The sequence below is a fragment of the Ictalurus punctatus genome, chromosome 23 (genome assembly GCF_001660625.3).
Source record: "Ictalurus punctatus breed USDA103 chromosome 23, Coco_2.0, whole genome shotgun sequence".
NCBI classification, from domain to species: Eukaryota; Metazoa; Chordata; class Actinopteri; order Siluriformes; family Ictaluridae; genus Ictalurus; species Ictalurus punctatus.
Genome location: NC_030438.2, coordinates 19866883 through 19888368, shown reverse-complemented (window position 1 = coordinate 19888368; position 21486 = coordinate 19866883). Strand labels below are relative to the sequence as shown.

Below are 21486 nucleotides of genomic sequence, written 5' to 3'. Positions count from 1 at the left end.
TCAGATGAATCTTTCATCTTTAATTATGATAAAGGCTGAGGATTAACGCTTCCTCTCGAGTAATAAAGCCACTGATGTTCTTGTCGGAGAGTTTAACGATCGCTGATCAACACCGATAGACGAAATGATTCCTCAGGGGTTCTTCAGGCGCTTCAACGGCTCACACCATGAAAAAAAGAACCCTTTGCGGAACCTTTAACCCCCACTGAGGTCCGCTTGTAGACGCACGATTTGTTGAACGGCCGTAGATCATCTGTTTTCCGCACAAAGTATCGGCACCCCTCTACCCCTAAGCTTCGACGGAAAGGGACCAGCATGGGATCTCCAGTGAGGCTGGATGTTGGTTTACTCTCAGTACAGGTCCTGACACAGTGTTGTGTGTGTGTGTACTTGTGGACCGCACACGGTAACGTACTCGTGAACACACACCTCTGCATTAAGGAGTTGAGCTCTGGTGAGTATTTCTCTGGCAGCGACGGCGTGGAACTTTCCATGATCTTCTGCACCACGGACAGGAAGTTGTGTCCCTCAAAGGCATGTTTCAAACAGCACATCTCGTACAGGATACAGCCTAAAGACCTGCACACACACACACACACACACACACACACACACACACGTCCATAACCTCCTGAGCCAATTCACAGTTCTATCATTTTCACTTGTTTATATGCGCGTGATCATCTTTATTATACCGGCATTGCAGATGCTCCTCTTCAGCAATGTTCTGTGTAGAACCGAACAACAAAGTATTCTCCTAATCATAAACGGAACTCTTCTTTGGAAGCTAAGTAACCCTTCGTTACCCAATTAACTAGCTCGGACGAACACGTCTGCAGCGTCTGAAGCCCCTGTGTGTGATCTGGACGTTCTCGCACGTGTCGTCTGAAGCTTTAAAGGAGCTGGAGGTGTTCACAGGAAGGTGAGAGCGCAGGCGTCTACCCGGAGCCAAGCGGGAATACGTGATGAGTTCCGATGCAGCTATTGGCTGCAGTTATCTCGCCGAGGCGGAATAAAGGTGAAGGGTCACGTGCCGGCAGAAGAGTGGATTAAAATGAAGACGTATCTATAAAAATGCTGATTTTACCCAGAAGTCTCCAGTCACTGAGACAGGGACGATGGGGAAATAGAGAGGCCTTGAAAATCCATCAGAGAGGCAGATATAGTGTGTGTGTGTGTGTGTGTGTGTGTGTGTGTGTGTGTGTGTGCAGGCTCTCTGTCCAGACTTGCACAACAGCCTAATGAGAAGAGTGTACAGTCGAGTGGGCATCATCAAGGGCATTTCTCAGAGCACAGAGAGAGAGACAGGTAGAGAGGACAGACAGATAGAGACAGACAGGTTCATTCTCCCACACGCCCCGTCTTGGTCATGAAGCTTGTCTAAACTCTACAGTGATTCAGCCTGCATTTAAGCTCACGGGAGAATGAAAGTGCGATGACGAACAGAGAGAATGTCTGTGAGCGGAGTGCAGCAACAATCAGAGAAGAAATGCGTCAAAATAAGAAGATTAGATATATATATATATATATATTTTAAATTATTGGTTTAAATGATAAACTATTATCAGACCCACTTACCACATGTCTGATTTGGAGTCGTAACCTTGGTGACCGAGAGCCTCGGGACTCATATAGTACGGCGTTCCTGTGAACGTAGTGGCGACGTCACATGACCCCATCAGCAGGCACGACACGCCGAAATCACCTGTCGAGACCGCACCGAGTTATTCACTCACACACCGATCCGTACACCACAGGGCTGCCGAGTCCTGCATCGCGATTGGTCTGAAGGAGTTGACTAACACGTCACTGACATGTCACAGCTTTATATGTTAAGGTAATACGTGCTGGTTTCTATAGTAACCGCTCGTCCGTGCTGTTTTGAACTTCAAGAGAGACTCTGGTGAGGGAACGGACGTGTTGTAATGAATAACCTCACCGGCCTTCAGAGAGCTCACCGATCTTCACGACGTTCTGCTTCAGGAACACGTTCTTAGATTTCAGGTCTCGGTGTAGAATCCGTCTGTTGAAGAAAATCACACACACACACACACACACACACACACACACACACACACACACACACACACACACACAGTGGTTCATTACTGACAGCCTGGAGTATAAAGGAATGAAGCGTGGCGCTCTCTGCACACTGCAGCCTCTCACAGCGTGGTGTGTTTGAGATGACGGAGTTGAAGAGTGAGGTTCTTCACCTCTCGTGCATGTAGTCGACCCCCAGCAGCAGCTGAACCAGCCACTCCCTGACCTGAGACTCAGACAGAGCTTCTCCTGAGACTCGCAACCGCTCCAGCGTACACTCCAAATCCCCATCCTGAACACACACACACACACACACACACACACACACACACACACACACACACACACGGTGCATCACTACACATCAGGTTCAAACATTCACATCAAATCATTCCGCCATCATTAAAGACACGTTCACATCAACACGCTGCGTGTGGTAGAAATCAAACGTGTGTAGGAGGAGTCACGTGATGATGGACAGGATCTCGTGTGGGTTAAAGGAGTGTATTATAGTCCTGATTATTGTGCAGGTTATAGTTAAGGACCAGCACATGACAGTGAAGTGATTATTTTCACACTGGAGTGTGTTATTCCATTCGCCAACGATTACAATGTTTACTTTATTAATAAACAACACATCATGTGATTTAACGGCGTCTACTTCAAAAGTTCATGTTTTGTGACACACACGAGACAACTTACTTCCTGTTCGCACTTGTGTCATAGCAACGATAAATAAATGATACCAGGATCTCTCTCTCTCTCTCTCTCTTCCCCTCCCCCCCCCCCCCTTCTCTCTCTGTCTCCTCCCCCCTCTCTCCCCCTCTCCCTCTCCCCCCCCCTCTCTCTTCTCTCTCTCTCTCTCTCCCCCAACCCCCCCCCCCCTTTCGCTCTCGCTCTCTGTTACGGATGATCGTGCCATTTCTGTGATCTCACACAGCATCTCGAACCTCACTCATGTTCCTGTGGACTCCTTCATTAGTGATATGGAGTGTGTGTGTGTGTGTGTGTGTGTGTGTGTATTTGCTCAGGGTGTGTATTTGAACCCAGGGTTCAAAGGTTCAATTTAGAAAGCGCAGGAAATGAGGACACTTAAACAGACGTTTGATCTAATATCTAATTTCTATCAGGTATCTCTCACCCACGCCGTCTTCTCAGTGATGAGAGCTGTGAACTCTGTAACAGGAAGTACATCACACTCATATAACCCACACCAACAGTGCTAATAACTCAACACACACACACACACGCGCACGCACACACACAAACACACACACCCTCACACAAACACACACAAACTCACACACCCTCACACAAACACACACACACTCACACACCCTCACACAAACACACACAAACACACACACCCTCACACAAACACACAGAAGTCTTTGCTGTGCCAGCTCCCTTGTCACTGGTATTGTCTCTCTCTCTCTCTCTCTGTCTCTCTCTCTCTCTCTGTGTGTGTGTCTCTCTCTGTCTGTTTCTCTGTCTCTCTCTCCGCCTCTCTTCTCTCTCCCTCGTTCTGTCTCTCTCTCCACCCTATTCTGCCTTTTATTTTCTCCCTCTTTTTATTTCTCTCACCATCATAATATCCCCCTTTTCCTTTATTCTGTCTTTCTCTCTCTGCCTCTCACTGTCTCACTCTCCGTCGCTCTCTATCTATCTGTCTCTTTCCTTCCCTCTGCGTCTCTCTCTCCCATCTCTCTGTCTCTTTATCTGTTTCACTCACTCTTTCTCTCTCTTTTTCTGTGTCTCTGTCTCTCTCACTCCCTTTATCCCATCTCTCTCTGTCTCTCAGTCTCAGCTTCTCTGTTTATCTATCCCTCATTCTCTCGCTCTCTCTCTCTCTCCACCTCCTGCTCCTCCCACCATTTATTATTTTCTCCCTCGTCTTCTTTCTCCCATCTTTATAATATCTCTCCTCCTCGTTCCTCTCTCTCTCTCTCTCTCTCTCTCTCTCTCTCTGAGATCAGATGAAGGAAACCCCTCCTCCCTCCTCTGTGTATAATGGAAAGACTCGAGCGCAGTGTGACACGCTGTAATCCAGCGCACAGATGAGATTAAAAACAGCCTCGGAGCTGCACTCGTTTATGTAATCCATCTTCCTCAGAGTAATGAAACTGGTTTACTGTCTCTGTCTCCGCACACGCTGAATCACAATCCCCAAGAAAAAAAATCAGGAAGAAAATCAATAGTACCCCGCTCCTCTCCGGGTTACCTGCTCTGTCCTTCTGCACACAGCTCAGGTGACCTCCTGCACTTCCTTCTGCATTCATTACACTCTTTATCTTATTCTTATAACAGTAATAACTAATAATCACTCGTTACAAAGCGTTCCTTTGATAAGTAAGGGTTCTCAGCTTCCTCAGTGTGTCCTACTGCAAACCCTTTCCGCTAGGAAAACAGTTTTACACTTACCCTTCAAATGTTCCTCCAAGGAGACAACCAAAGAACCTTACGGGTCCTAAATGTTTCTACTTCAGGAAGCTATACTCTTTGGATAAAGTACCAGAACGGTTTCATTATAATCATCAACGATAAATGTTTAATCTGAAACCTTCGTGATATGAACCCACGTGGTTTTACGGTTCTAGATGAACCTTTACGGGTTCCACTAGAGGGACAACACTTCGGAAATCAATGCTCGTAGGGTTAAAGCTTCCGAGCTTCCTTTCTGACAGGAGAACACTGTTCTAGGGTTCTAAAGAGAAACATCACACACACACACACACACACACACACACACACACACACACACACACACACACACACACACACACAAACTTGTGTGATTACTGGTGCGGAATTGTATTGTGGATATATTTTCACACCTTCAGTAGTTTAAAGAAATCCAGCCGCTACAGGAGGAGATAAGCGTGTACGTTTGATAATAAAGGTGAAAGTGCACCTCTGTCTCCGTCTCGCTACACTTTCCTCATTACAGGTAATTGCCCAAAGGTTCACTCATCATAGTAACATGGAAAAAAAAAAAAAAAAAAAAAAAAACTGCCATAGTTTCTGTCCTGTTGCCATGGGAACCTTTCATCAAATAAAGAGAAAAAATGACATTCTGATGTCAAAGGTCGAAACGGACACCAGGAAACACAGGCCGTGGTTACAAATCAGGTAAAACGACATAACGGCTTGTTAAAAAGCAGAAGATCACGCGACCAAGGGGAATTTTAATTCAGGTGACTCGCTGGGACGAACAGGACTTACGCACAAAGGGAGCGCAGAATGAGGCAGAGGTGCTTCAACTGAGAGGAGAAAAAAAAAGTGATGGAGGAAATGAGAGTGACCTCTGGGGCGCCATGGGTGTCGTTAGCTGCACTCCCCTCTGATCTCTCATTGGCAGTGAGTGGACAGGGGAAATGGAGAAATAGATCGTGGAAATCCATCTCAAGAGTCAGGGCTGAGTGGAACATGGAGAAGAGAATAGACCAAATATAATCCAGAGTAAAAGCGCTCCAGACTCAAAGGTGGGCTAGAAAATGACTGATAATACAATACAGCTAATTCACACAAGTCTAAAGCGTTACAGACCGGACCAAACATGATCCGGAACAAAAACGGTCCGGGACAAAGGACAGTCCCATCCAAAAGCGGTCAAGAGTCGTGAATTCAGCAGTCTTCTTACAAAAGAAGTTCGGAAGCCATTGGAACTATCTGCGCTTGTTATCAAGGAGATCGTTGGGAATTTGATGGTAACACGTGAAGATGTTAATCAGATATGACCTCCGTTCCTGATTCTCCACTCTGTGATCAAATTTATTTCCACATTATGGATGAACCGTGTTGAATATCAAACACCCGAGAGAAAAATTTCTGTTCGGCATGGTGTGACAATTTCACAAAGATCTAGAGGATCTAAAAATCTTTTTCGAAAGAATTATAAATGGCAGAGTTCCTCATCAGAAAGCAGAATCACGAGTTGAATTTACACAGCTCAATAATCAACAGCCGTTTTACTCATTTGTGAATTAGCGTCCCCTACAGGTGAATTTAGATAAAACTTCTCAGCGGAGACCTGACCGTCACACCTTTAGGTGGTTCTTCCACAAACTGCAGAAAGCGAGCTCCATGAAGACGTGGAGTGTGAAGTTTGGAAGAAGGTCGAAGACCTCGAGTGTCCTGAACAGATCCCTGACCTCAACCCCACTGAACACCTTTGGGATGAACTGGAGCCTCCTCACCTCAACATCAGCACCTGACCTCAACCTCGCTAACGCTATTGTAGCTGAATGAACACAAATCCCCACAGCCACGCCCCAAAATCCCCAAGGCCACGCCCCAAAATCTAGTGGGAGCTTTCCCAGAAGAGTGGCGTGCATTATAACAGCTAAATCTGGAATGGGATGTTCATCATGCACATATGGGTGTGATGGTCGGGGGTGCACATACTTTTGACCTTGCAGTCTTATTATTGTAAACAAATGTGCCTGAGGGGAGGAAAACAAAACGACTGTGTCGGTAGCCGAGACTGTTCCTATTTCAGAGGATCAGGAAGACGATAGAACGTTCGGGTCTTGGCCCATAATAAAACTAGTTTAATACACAACCAGTCCAGGTCAAGCCAGACCAAATACAGTGACTAAATCAGATCAGATCAGGTCCGTTCACACTAAAAACACTTCCCAATCAGAACAGTGTGGTCCAGACCAGACCTAGATCAGAATAAAACTAGTTTAAACCAGACTAATCCAGACCAGGCTAATAATAATCTAAGCCAAAATGGTTTAGTCCAGATCATATTAAATGAGATAAGACCAGTTTGGACCCTACCAGACTGAAATACACCAACCCAAACCAATCTAGACCAGGCCAAGAACAATCTAGAACAAAACCAGCTCAATCCACAGAATAATCAAAAAGAAAACAAATAGAATAAAAGACACCATCACCGGCCCAAACTAGCACTAATCACTCCTAAACTCCGCCCAGGCAAAGAAAAAAAAATCGGAGTTACCTCGCAGAACTCTGTGATGATGCAGAAAGCGTCTCTCTCCAGGAAGCTGGTGTAGAATCGGAGGATGGCTGGATGATGGAGCTGCGAGAGGAGCTGAGCTTCCTGTGTGGCCTTCACCGTCTCATCTGGCTTCAAATCCCCAACCGGGATCTCCTTCAGAACTTTACTGCACCACACAGCACACAGATTTACCGTAAACTGGAAATAAATCCCTGAAATTCCTTCCCATCACTGGAGATTCTCCTTACAAGCACCAACACCACCTCTGAGTAAAAATTCAAATGGGTCATTTGACCTGAACAGAATCTAAAGGTTAAAGAAAAGTGTTTCCTGAAGCCTCTTACACACTCCGGCCCTGTTCAGATTTTCTCCATTTCCTCTGCGGGATGCTGAGACGCTCTGCCCTGACCTTTAAGAGCCTGACATTTACTGCTTCATTTCATAAAGTGAAATTAAGAAGCATTTTACATCTAATTAATCTCAATAGGAATACATTAATGATTTAAGACAGTAAAATCAATGGAAGAAGCTTTTAGGTGTTAGAGTTTTGACATGTTAAAGTGCTGCTAATTAATTTAAGTGTTACATGCTAAATGATTTTGGTAGGTAGTTTCATTAAGCTGTTATAAGTTACGAAAGTTAAGGTCAGGGGTAAAGATGACCTAGCGAAAGATAACCCAGCGAGAGAAAGATAACCTAGCGAGAGAAAGATAGCCTAGCGAGAGAAAGATAAACTAGCGAGAGAAAGATAGCCTAGCGAAAGATAACCTAGCGAGAGAAAGATAAACTAGCGAGAGAAAGATAAACTAGCGAGAGAAAGATAAACTAGCGAGAGAAAGATAGCCTAGCGAAAGATAACCTAGCGAGAGAAAGATAACCTAGCGAGAGAAAGATAACTTAGCGAAAGATAACCTAGCGAGAGAAAGATAGCCTAGCGAAAGATAACCTAGCGAGAGAAAGATAGCCTAGCGAGAGAAAGATAAACTAGTGAGAGAAAGATAACCTAGCGAGAGAAAGATAACTTAGCGAAAGATAACCTAGCGAGAGAAAGATAACCTAGCGAGAGAAAGATAACTTAGCGAAAGATAACCTAGCGAGAGAAAGATAACCTAGCGAGAGATAACCTAACGAGAGAAAGATAACCTAGCGAAAGAAAGATAACCTAGCAAGAGAAAGATAGCCTAGCGAGAGAAAGATAACCTAGCGAAAGATAACCTAGCGAAAGATAACCTAGCGAGAGAAAGATAACCTAGCGAGAGAAAGATAATCTAGCGAAAGATAACCTAGCGAGAGAAAGATAACCTAGCGAGAGATAACCTAACGAGAGAAAGATAACCTAGCGAAAGAAAGATAACCTAGCAAGAGAAAGATAGCCTAGCGAGAGAAAGATAGCCTAGCGAGAGAAAGATAATCTAGCGAAAGATAACCTAGCGAAAGAAAGATAACCTAGCGAAAGAAAGATAACCTAGCGAGAGAAAGATAACCTAGCGAAAGAAAGATAACCTAGCAAGAGAAAGATAGCCTAGCGAGAGAAAGATAACCTAGCGAAAGAAAGATAACCTAGCGAGAGAAAGATAACCTAGCGAGAGAAAGATAGCCTAGCGAGAGAAAGATAACCTAGCGAAAGAAAGATAACCTAGCGAGAGAAAGATAACCTAGCAAGAGAAAGATAGCCTAGCGAGAGAAAGATAACCTAGCGAAAGATAACCTAGCGAAAGATAACCTAGCGAGAGAAAGATAACCTAGCGAGAGAAAGATAATCTAGCGAAAGATAACCTAGCGAAAGAAAGATAACCTAGCGAGAGAAAGATAGCCTAGCGAGAGAAAGATAACCTAGCGAGAGAAAGATAACCTAGCGAGAGAAAGATAGCCTAGCGAGAGAAAGATAACCTAGCGAAAGAAAGATAACCTAGCGAGAGAAAGATAACCTAGCAAGAGAAAGATAGCCTAGCGAGAGAAAGATAACCTAGCGAAAGATAACCTAGCGAAAGATAACCTAGCGAGAGAAAGATAACCTAGCGAGAGAAAGATAATCTAGCGAAAGATAACCTAGCGAAAGAAAGATAACCTAGCGAAAGAAAGATAACCTAGCGAGAGAAAGATAACCTAGCGAGAGAAAGATAATCTAGCGAAAGATAACCTAGCGAAAGAAAGATAACCTAGCGAGAGAAAGATAACCTAGCGAGAGAAAGATAATCTAGCGAAAGATAACTTGCGGGCGAAAGATAACCTACAGAGTGAAAGCTAACTTTTTTCTTGGTTTCACTAGTCAGTGAAAGCTAGCCTAAAGAGAAAGATAAACTAGCTACAGAAACACGGTACATCCTAGAAAGCGAAAGCTAACCTTGTGAGAGAAAAATAATCTGTAACCTGAAAGCTTTTTTTCTCGTTTTACCTGTGAGTTACACATCATCCAGACCGAACACACAGAGTGAAAGCTAACGTACTCATTAAAAATGACTCTAGAGAGAAAAATCAAACCTGGCAAGTGAACGCTGACCTTTCACTTCTTTCCCTCGTTTCAGACTCACACATAAAATGATTATTTTGGGCACCTGTATGTTATGCACGTGTTTTAAAGTTGTTGTAAAATATAAGTAACATGTTTTATCTTTACAATATTTGAAGACTTCGTGGATCGTTTGCGTTTGAGAACTGAACAATCGCTGCATCCGCTGAAGTGATTCGAATCCTGCCGTCTTTAAGAATCATATCATTACGTTTAATATCAGCCGAGGCCTAGCAGACGCTAACGGAACGTTATTTTACATTTCAACGTTATATAATTATCCACGTCTGGATTGTGAGTCATGTCGAAGTCGCGCTTCCCTGCGTATGGTCCAGCTGGTGTTCCGTTTAGCGAAGGTCAGTTCACGCTTCCCGATCTGTTCACACGTTTCACTCCTCAGCCCGTCTACCCGCTCACCTGGCTGGAGATAGCGTGCTGTAATTAAGCGAGCCCAATTTAACCTCGTTTTCATCCCGGAGCGCTAGAAACGCCGCATTTATCAGACGAGAATCGGCTTTGAGAATCCGTAACCAGGCCTTTTGTTCTTCCTCACCATTTTTCTCCCGTCGCTCTGAGCTCTATTTCTCGCCTCTGAATGAAGAGAATCAGTCATCTGCATTTAAAATGAGATCATAGCTTATCATGTCATTATTAAATTATGGATATCATTTATCTGCCCTGAATAAAGCAGCACTGTGGGTAGTGTAGCCGGGAAAATGGAAAAATGAAGGATATTATTTTTCCTGCGGTTGTTTTCAACAGTGCATCACACCGTGTGCTTTCCCCAATATACAGTAATGCTAAAAAAAAATAGAAAATATCTAATATCTTAAATAGCAAGTGCGGAATAAAACACAACGCAGCGGCGTGATGAAGCGGAGTTACTGTTCTGACCTGAAAGCTGATTATTTTCCTATAACAGCACGTCCCCCGAGTGTTTTATTCCTCCAACACAGGAATTTTCCAGCAAAAATGACTTTTATCCATTTATAGTTACATTTAACATTGCGAGACATCCATAAAGCGAGTTAGTTCCTTACATTGCTTCCATTATAGCAGCTATAAACACTCGTTCCCTCACCAGTCCTCTCTGTATTCTCTCTCTTCAATAAGACATAACGCAGCTTGTCGACGTTACCGAGAAACCGCAAAGAAGCGTCGGAATACGGTTACAGCTTTACCTCTGACACCGGAGACTCCTTCCATACATGTTACACACACATTTCACACACGATATCAACAGTCAAACACAATATTAAAGCGTATGTGGAGCGTCCACCCAAGTCCCTGTGAAGGAGCCGTTACTATGGAAACGAAAGCACGTTACGGTAAGGGAATGAAGAAGAACGCAGCTTGTCATGTTACTGCGAAAGAAAGAAAAGCTGCAGCGTTACATCTGACATTTTAATTGACCATTTTAGCTTTTGATGTTGCTGCCGTTTCGTTTTGTTTTTAAATCGGCTGCCATTTTTCCCGTTTCTATGACGATCCCGTGGGCAAATAAATATTCGTGAATCTGAAAAATGAAAAAAATAAAATGACTTTTAAAAAAAAATTTATTTTGCTTAAAGATCACACTGATGTATTATCTCACACTCGTCCTAGACCGGACACATTTTGTCTCTCGGTTTATAAGAGGTTTCCGTACCCGGAATGCCGAATGGCCCTGGACCCATTTTCAATCCCAAACCAATTTAATCGTTTCCATCTTCTCAAATTTGTGTCAAGGACACAGAGATGGTGTTGGGAAGCTTGCTAAGAAGAAAAAGGGAGAATGAGAAAACACACACACACACACACACACACACACACACACCCCTCTACCTGCTGTGTGTCCTCACATGACGCCTCGCGTCTATTTATCTACCATCTAGTTGTAATTCACTTCTATACCATGACCATTAAAAATAATCGTTTCTGATTGGCTGGCATGTGTGCCTCAGGTTTAAATTGAACCATGTAACCGTGACGACGAGTATAAGCAACCGATGAGGCTACAGCACTGTGTTTTCACGCTTCGCAGACACAATTAAACAGTTAATTTTATTAAAAATGGATTAGAAGTTTCGGTTACAGCGCACAGATATGTTTCAATTGAAGTGACCAAGAACAGACAGATATCACGGCCATCGCGGTGGTCACTTAAATAAGGAATAAACCCCGGCGTGTCATGCTGTTGTAGGAAAATAATCAACGACAGGGTTGTGTGTTGAAGCGAAACTACTCTTACCACTGCAGAGTTGATTATTTTCCTCTAACAGCCTGAAGTGTTTTCTTCCTCTTATACCAAAGTAACACGCCAACGATTGCAGGTTTGAATTTATTAATGAATGTCACGTCATTCTTTGTTGAACTGGCGACAGGACGAGATTGATAAACTCTTAGAACAATGCTGAAGATGTGAGATACGTTTCTCTGATGTTTCTTTTTGTCTTGGAGCGCTCTTTAATCATCAGAACCGTCAGTGATGATGTGGGATTTCTCACATGGACTACGGATATGTGGAAACAATGCCTACAACAGTACGGCTTTTCTTCAGCTATTATTATTATTATTATTATTATTATTATTATTACTTACTGATTGATTCCTGAAATATACATACAGTATATATGTGTATGTTTGTGTGTGTGTAATCACAATATTTGGACCGGAGCAGGTCTCCTTCGTTATGCGGAGCACCCAGACATGAATAATATGCGATTTAAAAACTCCATTCAGTCAGCGAGATTCCCCGCAGCAAATATTTGAACATGGTGATGTCCCATTTCTCAGCAGGTCTCAGGAGGCAGAGGGAAATTTGCTCTCGGATCCAGAAATAGCAGATCACAAGAGCAAACAAGCGAGCGAGAGCAATAAACTCGGGCCCACAGAGACTCCGCGGCCTGGTTCGACCCGAGAGCTTCACCAGCCCGCTGCAAAGCGGGTCAGAGTGTGTTTACTTTCTAAACACCGGTACAGTACGAATGAATAGAACGTTTCTTCTCATGTTCTTCTAATGCTGTTGAATGTCTGTCAAAACGCAGACCGTTACGAAGCGCTGACACTGGAGACTCCTTCCATAACTGTTACATAAACACATTTCTCCGTACTAACGCATTAGAACTGCACTACTGTTTTCGAAAATCCGTCGCTTTAACACTTTAAACACCCTAAACGTAAAAATAAATGAATAAATAAATTGAATGCTTGTGTTTGTGATTCAGAATGCATACTGTGAGTCGTACAACAGAGGTTTACCTCCTGCTGAACAAAGTTACAATCGAATACAGCAGTTTGTACGTTGATGAATGAAGCAGGTCAGAAAACTGACCAGTGTGAGGACATGAGGCTTTATAGGAGGAAGCAGATGAAAGAGAGAGAGAGAGAGAGAGAGAGAGAGAGAGAGAGAGAGAGAGAGAGAGAGAGAGAGAGAGAGAGAGAACATGACTAGAATAAAAGTTGGCCATGTTAACTGGAACATGGAGTTTGACTCAGATGTGTTTTGCATCCTTGATTTAGCTCAACGCGCTAATTCATGCACAGCGCTAATCTCATGCTGATAATAATCTGACAGGATCAAAATCACACACCAGCAGGGGTCTCCACCTCCATCTCCACCTCCATCTCCACCGCCATCTCCACCGCCATCTCCACCGCCATCTCCACCGCCATCTCCACCTCCATCTCCACCTCCATCTCCACCACCATCTCCACCGCCATCTCCACCTCCATCTCCACCACCATCTCCACCTCCATCTCCACCTCCATCTCCACCGCCATCTCCGTCCTCATCACTTCCTCATCACCTCTCTGGGTATGTGCTGTTCATTAGCTCACTGCCAAGTCTTTCCATTTGTATTTCTGAGCAGTTCTATCTCTGTATAATTAACTCTGTAAATTTTCATATTATTAAACAAAGTTTTACTCGGGTTTCTAATATTTCTGGACAATTTTTTAAAAAATGACACTTTTTGCCAATTTCCTGCACGTGCAATTTCTCCAGTCCGAGTAGTTTTCCACAGAAAGAGCACAAGACTCAAAGTTTGAAAGAAAAAAAAAAGATTCAAGCGTTTTTGGCCGCAACAGTGACAAAAAAACTCTGAGATCCTGTTGGGACTGAGTGCGAGTCTACACCTTTACTGTTCAACCTGGAATTTTATTTTCATCCACATCGCTCTTCATTTTCAGCTATGACTCCGATCACGGATTTTCAGAGTGGGCGGAGTCTAGATACCGAGCTGTCTCGAGGAAAACATTGGACTCCGGTTGTCCAAGATGGCTGCTCTGATAACATTCCAGCTACGTTAGCAAAACTGAAAAAGCAAACGCGCTTCGGTTGATTGATTATAGAAATACATATATAGATTAAATATTATATAACTTATTGATTATATTTGCAGTGAGCGTCAGATCGTGTAATCTTTTGATTTTCCTATTCCTTGTTCTCTTGTTTTCTATCGCATTAACAGCGTTATACTTTCCGCTCTTGTCCCCAGCCTGCCTGTCTGGATAATAATTATGACTCTCTCTAAATGAAGTCTGTCTCATTGTTCATTTGGTTAGAGATGTTGTTTTTTCTGAATTATAAATAAAGAACACGATCTCAGTGACTCCATCCGGCCGCCTCTGCTCCGCTTTGATAAGGCGGTGTTTAAACACGCGGTACGGCCCACGGGAGAATTCTCCCCGCTACACCGCGCTCCTGTGCTCCTGCTGTTATTCACCGGAATTCACATCTAGGACTCCAACATGAATCCCAGCAGTCACCGTGACACCGACGCCGCAGGAGCGTTTAGAGGCACTGTACTCGTAAATATGGAGGTAGGTGAGCTCGTGTGACGTGTGAGATCAGCAGGACGAACCCACCTCCTTCACGGGAAGACTAAGCCGTAATCTAATGACGGACGGGAAAAACGATCCGTGTTCTGAACATTTGGAAACGAACACGTGATGCCCGGTGACTGGAAATCGTTATCTCGCTTCAGTGCGCCGTGAGCGTACAGCTGCCTGTGATTGGTTAGCGTCACTGTGTTTGACAGCAGCGAGAGAGTATGCCCCTCCCAGCTACGGTACTATTACTGTCTTGACTTCGCCAGGAATCGAACTCACATTCTCCCAAAGATTCTGGATTGTGATTGGTCGGAAGGTGTTGATTAATTGTCTGTAACAGTAGGTCACATGTTTATATGGATATTAACGCGCTCGTTCTAATACTGTACGTTATCGTTTCTATGGTAACAGTCATTCAAATGGGTGTAATCGTTGATATGTAAGCAGACGTCTATTTAACATTTATGGAAGGAGTCTCCAGTGTCAGTGTTTTATAATAATTGGAGGTAAAACTGGAGCATTTTAGCCCTGATGTGTTCTGCACGTCTCTGTGTTTTGAGCTCTGCACTGAACTTAATACAATGAAAGGTACTTAAGTACTTAAAGAAAAAAAATGATGCACTCTTCCCGCCGCCTCCGGCTTCCCTCTGCTTCCAGACGCTCTGATTTTTTTCCTTTTATTTCTGTGATACCTGAGAGAGACGGTGTATTTCTCCTCACTACAGTCGGTCTTTCTAACTCTGCAATTAAATTCGCCGCCATGAGCAATCGGTGTCGCTTTTTCCGCAGCGATGACGGCTCGTTAACGGAAGGAAAGTAGGCCGAGAAATTAATCTCAATACGGCGTAAATGTTCAGTGGCACATCGATTTCCTGTCGTCACTGTGATAAAGGTTATATTTCAAACACTGAAGGAAGGGTTTTCCTTCTCTGGGATATTTAACTCGTTTGTAAATGATGAGAACAGGAAGAGCACACACACACACACACACACACACACACACACACACACACACACACAGCAGGAGGAGGTGCTGCTGATTTCAGAATTATAATCACTTTCCTGAGTCTTCATCTTCTTCATCTTCATCAGCAGCTCGTTACCCAGCAGCGGTGAGACCTATGATGGATTCGATTTAAAACGCAGGTTCGATTTTCACGCACAGCTTGAGGTCTCAACCTCGAATATGAAATCTTTTAGATCCACTTTGGAAACTGGTGATAAATTCACGGTATGCTAATCATGTGATTTCATCTAACGGTGACAGACCTTATTACTTCCTCTCGATGGGCTATAAAAGCACAATACACTGCACATCAGTTCACTTTTCGCGAAGTCTTGCTCGTGCGTTCTTTCGTGTAAGTTCTGAGACGTTTTTCCTGTCTGATATTCACGTGTTTGATATTAAATCTGTATCGTATCATATTACTACGTCACGGATTTTCTGTGTTTCGAGCCCCTGACTGTCGGGTCTGTGTAACGTTTTATTAAACCCTCCCCCACACGGAGCCGGAGCCATCTCCCGAGTCGCCGCCGTGGCCGTGTGAGCGGATCAGCGTGATAGTCCGCGCGGTATTTCGCACCGCATCGTTATTATTACACGACAGCGTATAATGTGATGTCATGCATCGTTCAGTACTAACTCACAGATGTTAGATTTTACTCTACAGACTCCGTTTAAACACAAACAACTTCACAGAATATAACAATCAGCGTCACGGTTTTTTTCACCTAGAATCCCCGCCTTCGTACGTCAGGCCACGCCCCCTGCCTCACATCAAACTCTTTGCTTCTGACTGTTTATATCTTTCCGATTTTATTTTGTCCAGCAGGTCTGTTAAACCGGCGGCTATAAGCTTCCGTTACGAGCCTCAGAGCTAAAGAATCAAACTTCTCAAACTTTCCCATTATACACCTATACTTCATGAAATCCCATGTTAGTTCTTGACTGAACAAACCGTTCTTACTGCACACACACACACACACACACACACACACACACACACACACACCAAAAAAAAATCATAATTGGAGGTTGTCAGAGACGTTTATGAAAAGAAGACTAATAATAAATGTTCTGCAAGCAAATGACGGGCTGTTCTTCAGCGCTGGCCTCATGCTGATGATGAAGTCGTCTATTAGCTAAAGGTCACTGTGCTCGGAATGACGGCCAGATGGGAACCATCTCGGCTTGTGACACACTCGGTGTGTGACTGGGTTCGGCATGGGCTCAGTATGGCTGCCTCGAATAAGGTGCAACATGCTAATGAGCATCTGTGATTGTGTGTGTGTGTGTGTGTGTGTGTGTGTGTGTGTGTGTGTGTGTGTGTTTGCATGCTTAACTACATTTAAAGTGACGCAAGAGTCTGAATGCTAAACCCCAAAGGCATGAGAAGCAGAAGCACAATGCACTCGCATTTGAGACGGGAACACCGAGAACACTGTCGACATCCAGACGAGCGAGACGTGGAAAGACTTGAGCGGTTTAGCCTGCTAGCATGTAGCATGCTACATCCTGTTCGTCTGAATAACACAAAAACAGCTCCGTCATGTTTGAGGACTTTAATATATCTTAGAGAAAGAAGAACTTTTTACTGACTGCCAGTACACATGACAAATGGGTTTGGATCAGGTTCACCAAACCCCAAAACACACACACACACACACACACACACACACACACACACACACACACACCTTGTGCAGCAAGTAAACACTGTTTGATTGCAGAGAAATCCTGGCAAAATGCTGTAGGCTTTAGACACATGAGGGTCAGGTTTACGGATGGAAACAGTAGCCATATTGAAATTAATTTCCCGCCATATTTTCTGCAAATGTTTTTTCCTCCGTTGCTACACCTCAGCGAACGTTATCATCGATCTGCTGCTGTATTATTAGTACTATTAATACTATGTCTGTATTATTTACAGCTCCTCCCACATGTCCTCGTATGGCACCTAGTACTTATTTCTGGTACGGCTCACTTGGAAATTGGATTAAAGATAAGGTGGGATTGTTAATTTGTTACCAAAAAATAAATAAATAAATAGAAATACTATAAATATAGTGGATTATACTGTATCTACTTCTAAGAAACATGTTACTAACTTTTACTGACCTTTTTTTTTTGTTACTAACAATTTTAAAAAACCTCGTGGAGCGACATGGTCACATGTCCTAGAAGGAGAGGCGAAGCTACAGTAACAAAGGACAATAATAAGGTCCATTAAAGAGGCAGCAGGAGGAAGAAGGGAACGCAGCAGTTCCACCTCACAGCGTCCATCGCTGACATTTTCCTCTCATAAAGAAACTGAAGAGTCCGAGGGGCTACAGAGGCAAAACCCAAACAGAAAGCCGAACCTCAGCAGGGTCTAATGGAGAGAAGAAGAGAGAAGAAGTGAGAGAGAGAGAGAGAGAGAGAGAGAGAGAGAGAGAGAGAGAGAGACCAGGAAATACATGATCTGTCTATCTATTAAGTAAGCTAAAAGGGTAAAATGGTGGGTTAGAAAAGTAGAGATGATTCCCATGGAGAGAAAAAAAAGGAGGAACTCAAAAGACAGAAAGAAACAAAACAACGACTTCCTGAATGATGCACAGTGATTTAGATTGGAGTGTTTAACTACGGGTTGGTTAAAGAGAGAGAGAGAGAGAGAGGGAGAGAGAGAGAGAGAGAGAGAGAGAGAGAGAGAGAGAGAGAGAGAGAGTGAGGTGGAAAAAAAACAGAAGAGAGAAAGAACTGAAAATCAGACAAAAAGGGATGAATTGTATAAGAAAGGAGCAGCAGGATGGAGTGTGTGAGCTGGCAAGAGATCAACAGAGAGATGACACCCACAGAGGAGGTTAAAAAAAGGAAAAAAAAGATACTGAATGAAAGAGTAGTGATGGAGAGAGAGAGAGAGAGAGAGAGAGAGAGAGAGAGAGAGAGAGAGAGAGAGAGAGAGAGATGAATGGTGAGAAGTAGGTGATGATTGAGTGAGATGGATGTGATAAGTCTCATGATCACCAACACCTTCAGCTCCCCTGCATGTAACTTCACACACACACACACACACACACACACACACACACACACACACACACACACACACACACAAGACCGTATCTGACATCTTCGCGATTCCTCTCTCACGTCAAGCTGCGTTTTTTCTTTTCTTGCCTTATTAACTCCATGAGAGACAGAAGTGAGGCTGTAGAGGGAACGACTGTTTAAGTGAAAACAGGAACTAACTTGTTTAACAGATGTTTAACAGATGTTCCACAACTTTGTCATTCTTTAAATAAAATTAAAAAACGTAATCATTAGCAAGTAGCTGAGGTATGAGAGGAATAAACGACGTCGGTACGGCGCTGTCGCAGTAACTCGGCTTAATCGCACCACCATCACACAAGACTTTAGTGCTCTAGCTTTCACCTTCAATCAGCACTTAAACAATGCAGAAACGATGTCAGGATGCAGAACACCCATAATGCACTGTGCACTTTGCAGGGGATTAATGAGGAAGGTGTGGAGTTTGTCTTTCTTCCTGTGGAGAAGCGGGAAAGCGCACAGGAGCGCAGGAAGGAAGGAAGAAAGAGTCGGATTTCCAACAGCAGGTCTGACACTAGGTCAGGGTTAACAAGCAGAAAATCCCGTCAGTACTTCTCCTCCTATTAGTCTACTTTTTCCTCCTCTTCTCTTTGCTGTCAGGAGCTGCTTTACATAACCCCGACTCCCTTCTCTCCACTGGAGCACTAAAGGAAGCTTCGGGATAAAACTTCATCCGTGTGTGAACAGGACAGGATAGGACAGAACAGGACAGGACAGGATAGAACAGGACAGCATAGGACAGGATAGAACAGAACAGGACAGGATAGGACAGAACAGGATAGAACAGGACAGGATAGGACAGAACAGGATAGGACAGGATAGGACAGGACAGAACAGGATAGAACAGGACAGGACAGGACAGGACAGGAAAGGACAGGACAGAACAGGATAGGACAGGACAGGATAGAACAGGACAGGATAGGACAGGACAGGATAGAACAGAATAGGACAGGATAGAACAGAACAGGATAGGACAGGATAGAACAGGACAGGACAGGATAGGACAGGACAGGAAAGGACAGGACAGAACAGGATAGGACAGAATAGGACAGGATAGAACAGGACAGCATAGGACAGGACAGGATAGGATAGGAAAGGATAGGACAGAACAGGATAGAACAGAACAGGATAGGACAGGACAGCATAGGACAGGACAGCATAGGACAGGACAGGACAGGACAGGATAGGACAGGACAGGACAGGACAGGACAGGACAGGACAGAACAGGATAGAACAAGACAGGACAGGACAGGACAGGATAGGACAGGACAGAACAGGACAGAACAGGATAGAACAGGACAGGACAGGACAGCATAGGACAGGATAGGACAGGATAGGACAGGACAGGACAGGACAGGACAGGACAGGACAGAACAGGATAGAACAGGACAGGACAGGACAGCATAGGACAGGACAGAACAGGACGTCTCCTGGTATGCAGCGGTTTAATCGACTCTCACAGTAACAGTACAGTAGAGTGCACGGGTCAGTGAGAGTCTGAAATGTGAATGCATTAATACACAGTGAAGAGTGAAAACACTGAGGTTTCTTTAACGAGGCATCGCAGTGACTTATTTAAACATTTCCAGCTGTCGAGTCACTGATTTAATCCCTTAACACGCATTTTATTCATCCTGGTGTGTTCTGTAATAAAATAATCCTGAGTGAATATACCACGAGGTTTAAATCAGTGACTAATTCTTCGAGAATGCTCAGATCATATGCAAGCTAATGAGGGTGGGGGATTTTTTTTCAGTACAGAAGAAGAACAGCAGCATGATGCATTTCAGGAGGTTTCTCTATAGTCAAATATCTTAACACAGCCGAATAGTAAACTAGTAATGTATCTTTACGTTGTTCTATCAGCTTGAAATCTATACAACTAGATCAAATACTGCTGATAATAGATATGTTAGATATGTTAAGAATCCTTCACACTTCGTAGGGTTATATAGGCCATGAGTGTGCGCCAAAGAGCGACACTGCCCTCTAGTGGCTGAAAGCAGAAGCGATACTACAACTTAAAATAGAGGGATTAAAATAGAAAGTTAAATCATTTTTTTCTGCTGTAGGCTTTATATCTATTACATGAAGGATTGTTTATACTATTTTGTCGTATGGTTGTTTGTTCCTTCTGCAACTTTATTTTGTACATAATATTATATACACCTGAATGAACTGCAGACATGTAGCTACGTCATTAAAGCCTACCTACAGGATTCAAGTGCATGTGGAATGAAATGTGACTTCGCTGAAATGGGATTAATCAGAACACAGAAAACACTCACAGTTTGTCTCTGGTTGTTGTTTTTGTGTCTTCAATGAGATACACAGTGCCGAAACTTCCCCTGCCGAGTCTCTGCTGAATGACGTATCTGTTGGCCAGCAGAGGATGAGGATGAGGATGATGTTGATGAGGATGATGAGGAGACTCAGCTTCCAGTTCACGGAATTTAGGCATGATGTCCAAATCTACACCTAGGGGTCAAAGGGCATAGGTAGTGTCCTTAAAAACGAAAGAGTTACGACGGCCAATTAACCCTTCAGTAGGTTATTTGCTTTGTTTTGAAAGATATCTCAGCAGATCACTCTTCATATTGAAATTACAGCACAACAACAACAACAACAACAACAACAACAACAACAATAACAATAATTAGATTCAAATCCCTTCCAGGGAATTGGCTGGATGTAATCAGGTTCTGGTTTAGAGTTGAAGTGATGTCAGTTATCAAATGTATATAGCACTACAAAATGTAGTGCAGGTTTTAAAAGATGTAAATAGAGTATATATTAGCTTAATGTGTAAATAAGACGTAGCTACGTAAGGCTAAGTTACTTTACTGTCTTTTATTTTCTTAAACATTTCAACTAAACCCAACCGAACCGAAACAAAATCAGACCTTCATGAGATCATTGAGATGATGGTGATGATGATGATTGTTTAGAACAGATTTACCTGTGATTTCAAGCGGGTTTCGCTTCCGTGTTTTGGCCTCGTCGTCATGGGAACGCTTAAAGGGGTGGCGCCAAAAACGACCAGGTGGAAAGGCGGGGGGTGGGCGG

The 21486-nt window shown here is 43.6% G+C and overlaps 1 protein-coding gene across 4 annotated transcripts in view; it reads right to left on the bottom strand.

Moving 5' to 3' along the window:
- nek11 (NIMA-related kinase 11) overlaps window positions 1–21435 on the bottom strand; it is a 45163-nt gene extending 23728 nt beyond the window's left edge. For 3 of the 4 annotated variants that reach the window (XM_053674815.1, XM_053674817.1, XM_053674818.1), the window contains exons 1-7: window positions 21324–21375; window positions 20709–20898; window positions 7013–7178; window positions 2217–2335; window positions 1959–2023; window positions 1579–1705; window positions 430–579 (exon numbers count right to left, since the gene is read on the bottom strand). In XM_053674815.1, coding sequence (XP_053530790.1) covers window positions 430–579; window positions 1579–1705; window positions 1959–2023; window positions 2217–2335; window positions 7013–7178; window positions 20709–20881 — 800 coding nt within the window. In that variant the 5' untranslated portion in view covers window positions 20882–20898; window positions 21324–21375. The other variant, XM_053674816.1, reaches the window with a different exon arrangement.
- Between the last annotated feature and the right edge of the window lie 51 nt (window positions 21436–21486).